Here is a 16,787-nt window from a genome sequence, read left to right as displayed (position 1 = left end):
AATGACAACATTTAACATATATGATAGGGAAAGTGAATCTTTTGGAGGGATTTTATACATATGTATGGATACTAACTGCCTATTAGACTAACTTGACGATTGAAATGTCCTCCCCTTCAACAGAGGGTTGAAAGTGAGTCAGAGAATGAAAGATGTAGTGGACATTCAAGTTCAATAGAATATTAAGTTTCTTAATAATAGTAAGCAGTATATGAATTATTCTGCCTACTCCAGCATTCAGGGAATTCAAGATAAGTGAGGTTAAATCATTTCAAAATGAAGAAACACACAATTGAAGAACTAGATACTATAGAACTAAGATTATTTTACATATTTTCTTATATTTCTATTACTGTCTTTCCTCTAATTATAACTATACTGTTATGGGTTAATTCACTTTTGTTTTTGGTCTTATATGTAGAAAAATGACATTTCAACTTAGATGTTTAGTTTCTCATTACTGTTGGAAATTAGCTTATAAAATGTTTTCTGAACTCTGTAAGTTTAGATTCTGAGTCAATGCCTCTAATCTAAAATAGTCACTTCTATGTCATACATTTTTATTGTGATCTTACAGCTTTATGAATGCCAATTTAATTTCCATTCTATTTTCCATTTCCTTTTCTTTGCCCATGAACTAATAAAAAGTGCATTTAGTATACTGTGTAATAGTTCAAAAGGGATTAATTGTATTTTGATAACAATGTTAAAGACTGCCATTCTATAGCTCCTTTTCTTTTGCTAAAAAATGAAAACCTTTATCATTTCTGTTAATACCAGTAAAATACACAGTACTTGTTCCTCTTCAATACAAACTATTATAAATGTTCTCATAGTGTCCTCACTCTGAACATTTCTAACTCTGTTTTCTTTTTTAACTTCTTTTGTTAACTGGAGTCCCAAATGAGTCTTTGCTGCCTGCTTGCATGTGTATAACCTGCAACAGTCACATGCTGTAATGATACCTTATGTTGTTTAGCATTTAAACATTTAAATATCTCACCACTCATTAAGCTATAAGTCTGATGATCCACAGAGTATTATTCAATTTTATTCTGGTATAATTATTTATATGGCATGAGTGAAACAGCAACAAAACTATTTCTTAAACTGAGTTGTTTGTTCTCAGTGTTTTCTTGCATGTCTAACTAGTTTATAATGAATCTTTTTCTTTAAAAAGTGCAATGAGCTGTGAATCAGTCAGAATACATGTGTTTTTTACCTTTGTCTACTAGGCACATGACTTATTTAACATCACTGACCCTCAACCTCTTCTTCTGTATAATGAGGAATTTGAAGAACAGAACTTTAAAAATTTCCTTCCAATTTATGAATACCATTTTTAGGTTGAAAATGATATATAAGCATAGTAAAAGGGGGAGGTTTCAATGGACTGGCATGAAGTGACCAAAAAAGAACATAGGCATGCACACATATTGGAGGCTACCGCAGTGGTTAGTCATGAAATGACAAGGGTATGAATTTATAAGGAACAGTAATAAACTACGGGTGCAGGTGAAGGAATGAATCACAGTAGTATTGGACAGAAAGACATGACAGCTACTGGTGACTTATTCAGCATGGAGCATAAATTAGTATTAGAGTCAAAGGTGTGTTCAAGATTTAGTGGAAAAGTTGGTCTAGATTGAAATGGGGAAACTAAGGAGGGTACATCATCTAAGGAAAATGTGGTGAACTTGTATGGGAACACGCTGAGTTTTAGGTGAAAGTGATGATATGAATTCTAGACCATGGGGTTGAGCTTAAGGCTGGAGATATGAAAATCACCAGAGTAGAAGTAACGGACAAAACTTTCTGAGGGAGATGGTAGAGTGAGAGAAGAGCAACATTAGACTCTGAGCTTCTGCAAATCTTGGTATGTGTTGTAGCATATCAAGGTCTCTGGGAAGAATATAATTGTATTGTTGGAGGAATGGCCTCATAAGGTGATGGACACAACTGTGGGCACAGACAAAGCACCCCTCATAACCTAATGGTATAAAAGGCTGTATACCCACTATTTATTTTCTTCTTTCAACTGGTGTGTTCCTCATACTTCCCATTCATTTGGACCTCCAAACTTCAGATACTCCATGATGAAGAAATAATAGGGAGGCACTGGAGGCTATTTCCACTCACCCACTTATATCAAAATCTTGTCTCTAAGTTTTGCACTGCTAGCTATTTCCTTGTGTTGATAGTAAATCCACATGAAAACAAATTTAAAGTCTAAGACTTCATTTTCATCTGTCTTAGACCTTAACCAACTGAGGTGGTCTATTTTAACTCATTTCACTTTTACCTTTTTACATCCTCAATTGCTTGGTTTTTAATAGTGGTTAATGAAGAGGAATGAATGAACAAATAAATGAGCAGAAAACCAAATATTTGAGGAACACTCATAGTTATGGAGGTGAAAAGAGAGCGTAAGTCAATGAAGAAAATGGAAAAAAAAATCATACTTTCTTCACAGACTGGTAAGAGCTAGGAACTTCTCAATTTTACCCTGTGTATGAATCATGGGGAATCTTGGGGAATCTCAGACCTTAAGTTTCCACCAGGGAGCATACCTTAGGTAACAAGGCTTTAGATGATTGTTCTATACATGCATGCCCCTGCAAATAAAAAATGCATGAGAAAATGCCCATAGCTCAGCACTAATTCAATATTCTCTGAATTAAAATCAAACAAACAAACACTGCAGATTCAACAGATGGAAGTAGGGGAGAAAGCACATTAATTGATATGATAGAAGAATGAACAAGTTTATGTAAGTTTCCACAGCTATAAACTCCTTTCTAAGGCTCTAGTTTATTAAGTTCAATGATGGTTGTAATATATTATTTACCTCCAATATTATTGTAGGTAGTTATAATTATTCACACATCCCAGCATACCACTCAGCTGCTCACTTTTAAGTATCTGTCATTTGCTTCTTGGGAGCTATATCTTTTGCTTCCTCAGACTTTTTCTCTGCTATATAATACTCTATTGAATTGCTATTAACCTTCACCAGGGGCAATTATTCCTTTCTTCTGACTTCCTTATTCATTTTTCAGTCTCTTTTGGATTCTCTGTTCTCCATTCACATGTAATTCCGAGATTGTTCATTAGTTTTGTGAAATTGTGAGAAGAAAGAATTTGAGAGAAAGCACAGTGAGAGCCAAGAGTTGGGAGGAAAAATTTCATTAACATTAAAAGGAATGGTGATATTCTATATCTTGACTTACTGTGGATAGGGAAACAAGTCCTTCTCCAAGAAGATCACCAACTAAGAAGCTAACACTAGTAAGATATGAGAATAGAAACTTCTTCATAACTCTACCCTTTAAAAGACAAACCTGTTTAACAGATGAGAAATGGAATAACAAGTTCACCTGATAAAGAAAGTGATCACATTTCCATAGGTACCCAGCTGAGTCCACATGGAGAATTGTTGCATCAGACATATGGTACTAGCACAGATACAAGGTCTACAAAGATCATAGATATTAAATGCTTAATGGAACATATGAAGGAAAAAATATAAGAACTTCTAGATGGTGACTATTTCCACAGAATTAGCAAGTGTACAAAAAGGTAGTGAAAATTCAATCATCTCCTTCTAAGAATTTTTTTAAGATAAAGTCTAAAGCCTGAAACGTACTCAAGACTTTTTCTGATCTGACCTCTGCATATCCATGAAACTTCTGACCTTGACCTTCCTTTATAACACCTTGGCCTCCAGCCCTGACAAACCATTTGTAGTTCTCCAGATCTTATGTTTATACCTCCATTGCACACAGGTCTGAAATATCCTTCTTTCTTTTACCTGCCTATTAATTTTTTACTCTTTCTTCAAGATACCCTTTGAGAACCACTACTTTTGTGATGTATTGTCCAACGACCTCAGGGAAAATCAACTATTTCTTCCACCTTGTTCTATATCATCTTGCATACATAATTACCTGAGTCCTTACAACATTGCTATAATTATTATATGTCTGTCTCAGTATTTTATTTCTGTATTCTGGTACTTTGAATATTCATTCATTTTAGTATATTCATTTATATATTCATTGCTCATTGAATGCTCACTAATGAATTTTTTAAAGTTTTTTTAAAAATGTTATGATTACTAATCACTAATTTGAGATTATCTTTTGAATTTAGGATTCCCTACTTTCATTTCCCTTACGATGGGTCTCCAAGGACACCTCACTAGTACAGGCCCTTACAGTTTCACAGCTGGACTTAAACACTGTTTTAACTGTCATCTCTTTGAGCCCAGTCTTCTTCATGGCCAATTCTATGCATAATTTTGAAGATAATCTTCAGTAGACACTTATTCTTATATAAAATGTTTTAGCAATCCTTGTTCGCCTATTTAACCGAATGTTAACTGAATATTTCATTGCAGGCCCTTCCCCATATCTTGTCTTCCATAAATACCCTGTTAATGTACCTCTCTGTTCTGAGCTCAGGTATTTTCTTTGACAAACAGGTTGCTTGCAGTGAGAAATCCCTCCTTGTTGATAGGCCAGCAGCATTTAACTTGAATTCCACTTCCTTGATAAAGTCTTCTAATATTCTGGCTCATTTAGCAAGGACTTCACCATTTAGAACGGTTTTCTCATGTAAATCTTGTGTAAGTTTGTTTTACCTCCCTCCCCTCAATGCTATCTCCAGGATGAGGAAAACAACATATTTCTTTTTCCCCTGTATCTCTTCCCTCTAAAATTTTGTACTTTGCTAGATATAATGTATACATAAAAATAATTCTTAATTTATTAACAAATATTTCCCACTGAATTTTGTTACTCTATATTGACATATAACACCTTGTACCTTCTATATAATGATCTTGCTTTAATGTTGCCTTCTAATTGTTTCATGTACGTAAATCAACTCAATCTATGGGTTATACAACTGTTAAGAGCAGAAACAGATTTCTATATGGAAAGTCAGTGGAGTGTATTGGGAAATGCACTGAAGTGGGAGTCAGAAAACTCAGGTCTTAATTCTGCCACTTGAGTGATCTGCTGGAAAGTTATCTTTTATTACCATCGTTTTATCCACCTGTGAGATGAAAACAAAATCCTCAGGGATGTTTGTGAAAATTAAATGAGATACTATGTGTGGAAACATTCTGCAAACTATAATATGCTATACAATATAAGGTATTTCTTATGTCTTCAAAATTCTTGTGGACAGGACATGCTGTGCGCAGAACAGACTGTCAGGAAAATCTCCCTGAGAGACTTGAGTCAAATTGGGTGGGTCATGTTTCCTACAGTTTTTAAAGCATTAGTCAAAAAGTCCCATTCCTCAGCTTTATTACAGTCCAATGCAATTTTTGGCAAGATGTGTTTCAACATTTTCCATCTGCATGACCTCTTGTAGTTCTACTTCTTGCTTTACCAATTCACCCATGAAATTTGCTGTGTCAATTCTCTCTTCCACCTCAACGAGGTAGCTGCCATACCTGGAACAGTCTTTATTCTCAGCCTTGCCTACATTTCTTTCCCGTGGGCTCCTCTTCCCCTCTGCTGGTTGCCAAGGAGAAGCACGTTTACTGGCACGGCCCCCAAACAGATGCCTGCCTGTCTCCCTTCCCCCTTTCTCTTTCAGCCAAACCATCACCTGCCAAGGGCTGGTGGTTGCTGCCACCCCAGTCCACTGCCTCACACTGCTGCGGCTCGAGTCCTTTTTGGCAGCCTTTACCGAAGTTCCCCTGCCAGCAGCCTCCCCCTCTTGACTGCAGATCTCCTCGCTCCCGCCAGCCTCTCCCCCGCTTGGTCTGCGCACAGCCTCTTCCTCCCGCCCTAGCCAGCTGCTTTACTCGCCTTTCTTCAGGCTGCTCCCTCTCCTTTCCTCCCCAGCCCTTCTCCAAGCTCCCACAGCGCGGTTCTTTCAGGCGCCCCCGCCGTCTCTGGCCCGGTGTTTTGTTAACATCCGGACCACCTCTCCGGGGTCCCAGTGTGTACCTGTTTCCACCAGACAGAACATCTTTGGGAAGTGAGCATTTTCCTCGTGCTTTGTATTTGACTAGATTTCCCTCACGCTCCCACCCTTTGCCTTCCCCGCGAGCCCAAAAGGCGGGATGTAATGATGGAAGAGAGAATTCAGGGAGAAAACAGGCCACATGCTTGGTTGGTGGGCCCCAGCAAAGTTTTGGACGCTCAGGACTTGCCAGCTCAGGCTTTTTAAACTTGGCCTGCTGGCAACAGACCCGAGCCCCCAAGCAGCGCACAGTGACCCGGGCGCTCCCTCAGATTCCCAGCGTCTGTTCGACTACGGACGACGGTCGCCCACCGGGACAAGGCCTGGGCAGCTCCCCAGCCCATACCGAAGTCCGCAGCCTGAGCCCCAGCCAGTCCCCGGCAGGGGAGGGGCGCACTTGTTTCTAGGTGCTCGGAGGAAGGTGGGCGAGACGAAAGAATGGAGCCGCCCAGGTTCTTGCGTGCCTGTCTCGAGGATAAGGGGTGGGTGGCATGTTAAAGACCACGTCTCAATTCAGGGCCCTTCTCCCGGGCTGTCTACTTTCAGTGCGCGGTACAGAGGCAGTTCCCCTTTACCAGCCGTCTCCTTTAAGAAGCGTGCGCGTGAGAGTCGGGTTGTGTGAGTGTGTTCGTGTGCAGATGTGTGTGTGTGTGTGTGTGTCTGTGTGTGTATGTGTGTGCGCGCGCGCGCGCCGAGGGCCCAAGAGTCAGGCAGACCCCGGGAAGGAGGAGTTATGTAGATTACGGATGAACGTTCTGGAGGGGAGCGAGGAGAGGAGGGAAGGAGAAGCAGAGGCGAGAGAGCGAGGAGCGGCCGAGGCCCTTCCCGCAGAAGCAGGAGGCGGTAGCGGCGGCGGAGGAGTGGGCGGTGGAGGAGGAGGAGGACGCACCCTCTGGAGGCGGCGGCGGCTGCTGCGGCTGCGACTCGGTTCTTTGAGCCGGAACCGCCGGTGAACTTGGGCGCCACGTTCCCGGCCGCGGGCCCACGAGGATGGTGAATGCGAGCTGCTGCTGACTCTACCTCAGCCGCTGCTTCTCTGGGGCTGCCGAGCGCGGGGGGCCTCTGTCTCCTCCCCTTGCCGGGCTGTGGGTGAACCTGCAGGATCCTTACCCACCCGGAGGACTTTTGAAAGGAAACCAGGGAGGGAGGGAAAGGGAGAGAGGGAGAAAACGAAAGGGATCTCGTCCATCCATTGAAGCACAGTTCACTATGATCTTACTCACATTCAGCACTGGAAGACGGTTGGATTTCGTGCATCATTCGGGGGTATTTTACTTGCAAACCTTGCTTTGGATTTTATGTGCTACCGTCTGCGGAACGGAGCAGTATTTCAATGTGGAGGTAAGAATACGAGGGCTTTCTTCCTTCCCCCTTGCCTGGGCTGCTCCCTGAAACATATCGTTCACTCGTCAGATCCTTGTAGCTCACAGCAGCCAGGGTCTCAACACATTGTTTCCCTTCCAGCCGCCAAGACCCGTGTTGAGTTTCCCTGTCTTAGGTGATGGATGCGCGTGAGACTGAGAATCCGTTATCCCCAGCAGCACAAAGCACCGTGCTGCGCGCTCAAAGACACAATTGTAGCCGATCCATGCTTCTTATCAAGGAAAGAGGCGAAGACCTAGAAGACCTACATATAGCAAACGTGTAGTTTCATAAAAGCAGTTTGAGTTTATAATAAATAAACTGCTCGGGAAACACAGAATTCATTGCTTGGCATAATGTGCTGCCTTGGTATTGTTCCTGAAATCTTTTTCCCTGTGTTTTGTGCCTAACAAAGGAGGTTAAAAATCAAAGAATCTAGAGGAGAGCGTGGGAATACTTGATATCTTTAATAACATTACTTTGTGATAAAACACTTGACTAGACAGAGTCTTTTTCTCATTTAGACATAACTTAATACACTGTAACTAGATCTGGCTACACAGAGGACATGAAATCCATCTCTTGAAGTGTTTTCGCTTCTCCTCCCCCGCCAATTGCAAATAAATGTGGCCCAATGTAATAGTTCTGAGGTGTGTCTTACAATTTGATTTCACACTCTCATGGCAAAACGTAGAGGATTTAGACTGTCATTTGCTTTACTTTGATAGCTTTGGGAACAGACAGACACAAAGCAAAAGGGAACTTAAGGATAACGACTTGTCAGACCTTTGCCAAAGTACTTTTCCTGTCATCAACTCAGCACTAAAGCCAGTAACATGCAATAAATCAATGGAAGCTTGTATACACCTGGGCTCTAACCAGTTTATCACCTACACGGTGGAATACAAAGACAATAAGAGGGTCTTAGTAAAATATATTCCTTTTGGTTAGATCTTCTGTCACCTCAAAAGAATTATGATTAAGTCTCTGAAGAATAATGTGATATTTTTCCCCTATATTGTTGATTCTTTAAAGCTTATTTTCATTTTGTTGGGTGTGTGTGTTTACACAACAGCAGAACCTGTTGCACAGTATTTGAACGTGTTTCATGTAACAGATTTATATACAAAGTGTGCATAATAAATGCCATATGTGAGGGCATATTCTGAATATACTTCTCTGTATAAACTGTTCTTAGTACTACATGTAATAAGTGATGGTTAATAGAGAAACAAAGTATTTGAAAAAGTAAGAACCATTATCAAGAGTTAAGTTTATAGATATTAAGTATGATTATATTACACCAAAACCCTAATTCAAACCAAAACTGTTTAACCCTTTGAAAAATACAACTTTGTTTTTCTGAATAAAAGAGATGGATAGGTAAGTCTGGTTAGTCCAGACTTTTCTTGGTTGCAAATTTGAACTGTTGGAATTGTACGCCACAGATGGATTTTTGTTTCTAACGTTTAAATCAAGAGATAATTTAATGTGGAAATGAAAAAAAAGTAAGCAGTTCATAGACTAGAGGAATGAAAGTGGCAAGCTGTTATTTATAAGGTTATAAACAGAAGGGCCTGTTGCTTCAGATTGGTCGTGGTGGTGATGGTGGTGATGTGGGGTGTGGGGGAGGTGTTAAAAGTAGGGGCTAGTTTTTATCTTGCTCAATCTGAAGAGGGAGGGAGAGCCTGGATTCATGGCCACCTGCTTTGGGAAAGTCTTAGATTTGCTTTCAGAGATTATTGGGATAACATAAGTGTATTGATGATCATTAGCTTTCCTTTTTGAGCCTAAATGAAATGTGTGTGTATTTCTTCATAGTTTGAATCCCTCAATCAGTTCAATAAGATATTATTATGGGAGAAAAAGTTATGATTTTGCTAAAAAATATTGTATTTTGAATTTCTGTAATTTCTTCTCTTTCTTCAAGACACATGTTAAAAATTGTCCATGGAAAAGAGAGGGTTTTTTCTTCCATTTTTAGAGTATTTAACTTATTCCATCCATATTTATTACACAGTGCAAAGATTTAATTATGAAAGATAAGAGGCGTGTGCCATCTGAGACCTTAAAAAGGGTATTTGATACAAAGGAGATTTTCTAATTATTTAAAGCAGATTATGTTTCAGACTTTTTAAGCATTTGAACATATCCTTAGTTGTGTTTATATACTTATTGGTGTGTAATGATAACCTCCTTTTTTTAAAATCATAAAAATAGCTGCTAGGTAATTCAACATACTATAAAGAACAAGGATGACAGGATATTTTGTGACATGAATTTCTGCCTGATTCACTTTTATTAGATGCTTCTTTTTGGTAGGAATCACTAATGGGAAGAATAGTCCATCACATCTTCAGAAAAGGCATTTATATTGTGTTGCACATTCTGATTGCAAAACATAAACTGAGACTGCTTTATTTGACTGATTCTTAAAGACAGTCTTAAAATAAACAGTAATGGTATCAATCATGCATGAAGCTCATATGATCATAATTTTTTTTTCTAGAAAGCACACTAAGTTATTATAGTTGGAACGAAGCTTCTAAGAGATGCTTTTTATGCTGACAACTGAGATTACAATGCTTTATTCCTCGCTGAGCTTCACAATTGGTGGGACCCCTATACTTTTCATTTCTACAATTTAAGGTTTAAAAACCTATGTTCCCTCCCCACCTAGGTGGGAGGGAGTTGGGTAGAGGTATTCATGTTAACTCTTTCCTGTCTGATTTTGAAAGTATAAATATTGGAAAATTTTAATTATTAGAGCAGGAGATATTTGTTAATATGCTGATGAAAGCCTATTACAGAGAAGGAGTGCATTTTGTTTGTTTGTTTTTGTATTTAAGAAGCAAAAAGGAACATCTCTTACAGATAAGAAGAAGGGTAAGACACTACCAGAAGCAGTACTATGGAAGGGATTCAATAAATTCCCCTCCTTATATATTTCTGGTAGAACACTGTTTAATGCTAAAATTTCACTATACATTTGTTTAAAGATTTTTGTATATCACTGGATCCATTTTTTGGAGTACGCCTTTCAGTATGTAATCATTAGCATGATGCAAAGGAGGTACATTGCTAATATTAACTAAAACTCAAACACTGCTGTCATTGGACAGCAGTCTGAATCAGACGTGTTCATTGGTCAGAAGAGGCTAAATTGTTAGCAAAGAATCATGATTTAATCTGTATATTCTAAAAAGTCATTTTGTCTCTAAAATAATTTTCTTGTTGTAGTGGGGATTCTCATGATCCTGAGACTCCTTTATTTTTTTTTTAACACTGCAAACACTTTTGTCATGAAATTAAGACAGAATATAGTTCATAATCAATAACTTTCATCATCAACTTTCATAGTTTGTCAAGTGTTAAATATTTATGGGAACATATTCTTTAATTTTTTAAAGAATAGCACACATTTCTAGTGAGAAAAATATTTTAAGCCAATTTAATGGTAAAATAAAAGCATGTGATACTCTGAATGATGCACACATCAAAGCATGAGAAGATGAATTTTGGTGACAAAAATAACTTGATAAAACAAAAATTGATTTTGTTCATTTCTTTGTTAAAGAAAGAAGAGAGATTCTAGGTTTCAGAAGGCTGTTTTATGACAAATACTATGAATTGTGAGTGCAACCCTCCTACATTTTTCTTGCAGTGTTTAACTGATTTAGTATTTGTTCACCTTTGTCAGGTTTATCTGAATCTACCTAAAAGTTCAGAGTTTCCTTGGATTAGCTTTGTACTGCATATCATCTTAGCAGGAATTAGTGGTGAGACATTTCAGAGATAAAAAATTATATTTTACAGATTTTAAAATGTCAGATGTTGGGATCTTTTCTCATATCTCTTATTTTCTACTTGCTTAAATAATCAAATGCATTAATGTATTTGCTCATGGAAGGATGGTGACAACGTGATCTGGTCAGTCTCCTTGAGTAAGGGATTCTGACTACATTCCATAATTTTCCATTGTAGTAATTATATACTGATCAATAGCAGGGGCTATTGACCTTGAGTAAGGGATTCCGTCTCCTTGAGCAAGGGATTCTGACTACATCCTATAATTCTCCATTGTAGCAATTTTATACTGGTCAATAGCAGGGGCTGCATAACTGATTCACAAAGGTTTTTAAACTGCAGCAACATTCCATGCTTTGGAATCCCAAGTTTGCTGGCCATTCAGAATATCATAAGAGCCAAGAACTCTGACCAAGAGGCCAGAAGACTCACTAGTCCTCAGGTTCTTCAGCTTTTCCTGTGTGTTCCATCTTAACTGTGCATTTCTCTGTTCAGAATTGCTTGGTCAGGCTGTCCAAATCTAGGGTTATTCATGAAATCCTTACTAATGAGCCTATACCAGTGAGGTAGATTGTCTCATACTACCCCTGAGAAATCCACAGAGAATAACCATCCAAGTCCATCCCTTTGTACAGCTGGGTTTTCACTTTCAGTCTCTTCATCCCTATCAAGTAAGAATAGAGTTGGGTTCAATAACAGCTTTTTAATCTCTAGAGTCAGGTTACAAGTGATAGATTTAAAGTTTATACTTTTTCTTATTCATGCTATTTCAGGTGATTAACATAAGAAAAAATTAATGCACTTGTTCAGTGGTATAATTATTTTCTCTTAAGTTGGATTAATCAATTATTTTATGTAAATTTATTTTTCTGCCTGACCTACCTCAAGGTACTACTCAAAATGTACCTGTTCATAATATTTGGTAAATGACGAACTGAAATTATTTCTGGACCAAAAAAGGACATTGAACATTTAAATCAATTAGTTAAATTTGTTCAGTGTCAAAAGAGAAAGACTGATTTCATTGTGCATCTTCAGGAGCTTTCTGACCCTTCAGCACATATATTTCAAATTAAGAAAGTCATTTTTCATGTTACTTTCCATCACAATTCATTTTAAATATCTGTGAATGTAATTATATTCATCAAATAATTTTTTTTATTGTGGTATAGTATAGTGATTAAGAGCATGAATTCTGATTACTCACCCATAAAAAAGAATGAAATAATGCCATTTGCAGCAACATGGATAGACCTAGAAATTATTATACTAAGTGAAGCAAATCACAGAGAAAGACAAATATCATATGGTATCACTTATATATGGAATCTAAAAAATGATACAAATGAACTTATTTACAAAACAGAAACAGACATAGAAATTCAATTTATCATTACCAAAAGGGAAAGGAAGGGGGAGGGATAAATTAGGAGTCTGATATTAATAGATACTACCATATATAAAATAGATAAACAACAAGGACCTACTGTATAGCACAGGGAACTATATTTGATATCTTGTAATAACCTATAATGGAAAAGAATCCGAAATGGAACATATATATATATATATATATATATATATATATATATATATATATATATATATAAATTGAATCACTTTGCTGTAGATCAGAAACTAATACAACATTGTAAATCAACTATACTTAAATTTAAAGAAAAAAAAAAAGAGCTCATATTTTGTCACCAGATTGCCTGGATTTTAATCCCAGCCCTTTTACTTGCAAGTTAATTGTTAAGTCAATAACAGGCAAGATAACCTCTGTGAGCCTCAGTGTACATATCTGTAAAATGGAGATACTAACAGTACTTGTATCATAGGGGTTGTTCTGCTGATTAAATGAATACATGTATATCATATTAGGTAGATAGATAGTGGACAGACAGGAACATGCCTTCTCATAGTTAAATACTCCATACTATATTGTTAGTAAAAATAAATGCTGATTCAAAGGTATGATAGCATCTAATTACAGAAAGTCTATCAGGTTAGGATATACCAGCTGGTCTAGGAAGATTTTATTTTAATACTTTTTAATTTTTACAAAATGTAATATACTGAAAGTCAACCAAGCTAACGTCAGTACATTTTCTTCCTGTGGGTTTTCCTTAGTTTAGTTCAGGAATGTGATTTTCACATTTTGTCTCATCATCTGTTACTATCATAGAATGTCAAGTTCAGCTCACACCTTCTTTTATAAGACTGAATTTGCTGAAATCTGTTTATCTTTTCTTCTAATACCATGGAAAAGAAATAGGCCTTTATGATTCAATGAGCCTGTTTATTTTAACTGGCTCAATGCCCAAGTGCTTCCTATTCACATTAGGAGTAGGATTTGATATATAATTTAGACCAGCTCTATGTTATACCCCAAATTCAGACCATAAAATAGGTATTTTTTTCTTTTAGTTAATAAGGGAAGGAGGAGGATGGGCAGAAAATGATATTAAAATGGTTTATTCAATGACCAAGAAATTTAAAATAAAATAACTTGTGCATGTAACATTGGGAATAGAAGATAGCTAGCAATATAGTATAATGTAGCCCTAGGACAGAGGGTCAAGGGACGTGGCCTTTAACTTTGGTTCTTATACTAACATAGCCTTGATCTTTGGCAAAATGACAATTGAACTAACCTGTCACTAAGGCCATTTCCAAATTTGAAGTTCTATCGTATGAACCTCCAAGCTTTAATTTATATAGCCAAAAGGAGAAAATGTACATATTTGTCCTGTAAATTTTGGGGCAACTGGCTAACAAATGTTCAGAGTTTTTCTTTCTGAAGTGCCTATCATGAAGAAATACAGGATGTACAACTTAAATCTAACATTTGTTATCTTCTGTAGTGACACAGGGTGTTCCATTTTGGAAACTATCCTAGCCTTCTGCTGAGTAGTAAAAACACTGGCAGCAAATTATATGTAATTTTAAAATCAATTTTTTGCCAAGGTAGCAAACTTTAAAAATTTAATGTTAAAAACATGGCTTGATGTTATTTTGAAAAATGTGTGTCATCTACAAATTGTACTTCAATCATAAAAAGGCAAGTTGGAATGAAATCAAAAGTTTTTGGGGGGAGGGTCTCAAAATTCAAATCCATCTATATCTATATATAAAAAATATACACACATTTTATAGTGAAATGAAGTACTTATACTGTATGTCCCTTTTGCCCACCGTGGAAAATAATTTTGGCGCCTGGCTCTTTGAGGGTTATTTTTGTTCTTCACAACACATTTGATTTTGAACGTGAAAAATCAGACTGCATTTGTTTTATGAAATATGCAGCTATGCAAACAGCAAAAATATTCCAGGTTAAAAGGGTAAACTACTAAATTAAAATATGTGACACTCAACTTGTTTTCTTTTGCCTTCTTTCCTTGGGAAAGTCATTTATAGATTTTGAGGTTATTCATGTAATCATATTTGATTGTTGCTTCCTATCATTTAGCACTCTGAATAGATGTTCTTTGTCTTAGTGTCTCACCACTACCATTTGGCATTGTGCATCCTTGGGTTTGGATCAGTGGAATATCTTGATGAGCCACATAACAAGTTTAGGCAAGAGAGTAAGAGTAATCCCACTATAGGCTCCTAATCTTTGATTGTGACTTGTGGGTGTAGTATATAAAAGGAGGCTAGAGGGAGCTATTGAGCCGTTTAAAGATTCCAATGGTAGAACTTGGTGTAAAAATCAAGGGCAGTAGGTGCAATTAGATGTCTTAAAATGAATCATAGCCAATCATAGAGAGCTTAAGGAAATCAATGAACTATTCACAATTTAATGTGTGACTTAGGTTTACTAATAGCCACTTGGTACCGGTTATTACATATTTGATGAACTAAGAAGGAAATGAACACTTCTGGGGGAGTTTGGGAGGAGTTCTGGGCATGACAATATGACAAAGATTGTTACAATGTAGGACGGCTTTATATCTCCTTTTTAAGTGTAGAATAGGTCAGACACTATACATCGTAGTAACTGTAGATGCTTTTGGTATTCTCATTTTAACTAAAATGAAAATGAAATAATTGTAGTCTTACAGAGTAGAGGTGGGATAAATCTAATTTGATTATGCCTTTTAGATATATAGCAAAAATCCACTTTTAAACGCTTGTCAGACTGTTATTTTATTTTTTAATGTTTACCAGGGGAATTTATTGAATAAATATTTTTTGATGAAAGCATATTTTAAAATATAGGTTTTAACTCTTTATCTTTTAAAAATATGTAAGAAATAAGCCACAAAAGTGTCAAATAGTGCTTTACATTTAATAGGAACCTCAAATATGTTTTCAGTTGACCAGATTAGTGGGGATTAAAAAGGGGGCAGTCACTAATGTATTGGGGAATGCCGATATTTAATTAAGATATTATAATCCACTTACAAGCATTATTCAGATTTTTTAAAGTCTTTAATTTAGTCAATTAAGTGAAATATGGATATATGAAGTAAGCCGTGGCCCCACAGACAGATATTCTCAGGAGAGATAGTCCTTAGAGTGATGTATTCAAATGACCAAATAAACTACTCAATGGGATGGAATTTTACAGTATTTGTTTTAGTCATGCTCAAGTTATGGGGGAATAAACTGCCATTGTTTTAAGGAAGCTGGATACTTTTATGAACTTTATTTCATGTCCCCAAGTTGCATGCACCTGAGGTGATGTCAGTGGAATACAGGCCTGTGCCTCTGCAGGTCCTGATGCAGTCAGACCCTAAGTGACATCAGTGGAAGAATTTTTTCCATGGGAAATTTTCACTCTTGAATTCATATCATGTGTTAATAGTTTCTCATTGTTTATAGCAATTAGAAATTTGAATTTGTTTTAGGTTTCTAATGTCTGTGTATTCATTCTCTCTTTAAACAATTGCAAGCCAGTTCCTTCTTGTGGTCCTACTTTTTCTTCTAGTTGGAGTCTTGAGGGACTTTTTATTCTAGATATATTACAGGACACCAAGCTTGGAAATTGGGTAAAATTTTACAAGAAGCCACATTTTTTACTCTTCCCTCTTTCATTTTGAATAAGGCAGAATAAATTCAAAGAACTTCCAGAGTCAAATGTACACTCAATGATTTATATGAAATTGATAACCAACTTACAAAAACTCACTCCCAGTTACAGATAAAACTCTTTTGGACATCTGTGTGTTTTAATATTACAACAGCTCTATTCATAGAACTTGCTAACTTCCTCCTGTATGTAGATGGAGTGAAATCGTTTGTTAGTCCCGTGAACTAGAACAGTCTTTGCCTTATTTTGACCATTCATAAAATGGATTTGTGATCTTTATTGCTTGTCTATAGCACAGGTTTTGTAATGACGGCATTGAGACAATCCCAAGCAATCTCTTTCTTAGGTAAGAAAAGGGTATATCTCAGTTTTTGGGTTTTTTTTTTTCATTCCTGCAGATAACCGGGAATATAGAAACAATTATGTGCCAGCATTATATTCTAATTAGACAAGGTCCAAATAACCAGTAGAATAGAAATACCTGGAATTGATTTCACTGAACACCTTATTTTAATGATAAGAAAAACAGAGTTAATTATCACTGGTTGAGCATTTGCTATGTGCCTGATAGTGTTCTAAGTGCTTCATATATTTTAAC

At 36.8% G+C, this 16,787-nt stretch overlaps 1 protein-coding gene across 1 annotated transcript in view; it reads left to right on the top strand.

Annotated features, from left to right (window-relative positions):
* Window positions 1-6,725: 6,725 nt before the first annotated feature.
* MMP16 (matrix metallopeptidase 16) overlaps window positions 6,726-16,787 on the top strand; it is a 347,840-nt gene continuing 337,778 nt past the window's right edge. Inside the window, exon 1 of the mRNA XM_081258113.1 lies at window positions 6,726-7,323. Within this exon, the coding sequence (XP_081114239.1) occupies window positions 7,192-7,323 (132 nt within the window). The 5' untranslated portion in view covers window positions 6,726-7,191. The remainder of the gene's footprint in view (window positions 7,324-16,787) is intronic.

Source organism: Mesoplodon bidens (assembly GCF_964165515.1).
Source record: "Mesoplodon bidens genome assembly, chromosome: 16".
In the NCBI taxonomy this organism is placed as follows: Eukaryota; Metazoa; Chordata; class Mammalia; order Artiodactyla; family Ziphiidae; genus Mesoplodon; species Mesoplodon bidens.
The sequence above is the reverse complement of the archived record's forward strand: the minus strand, read 5'-3'. Positions and strand labels throughout refer to the sequence as shown.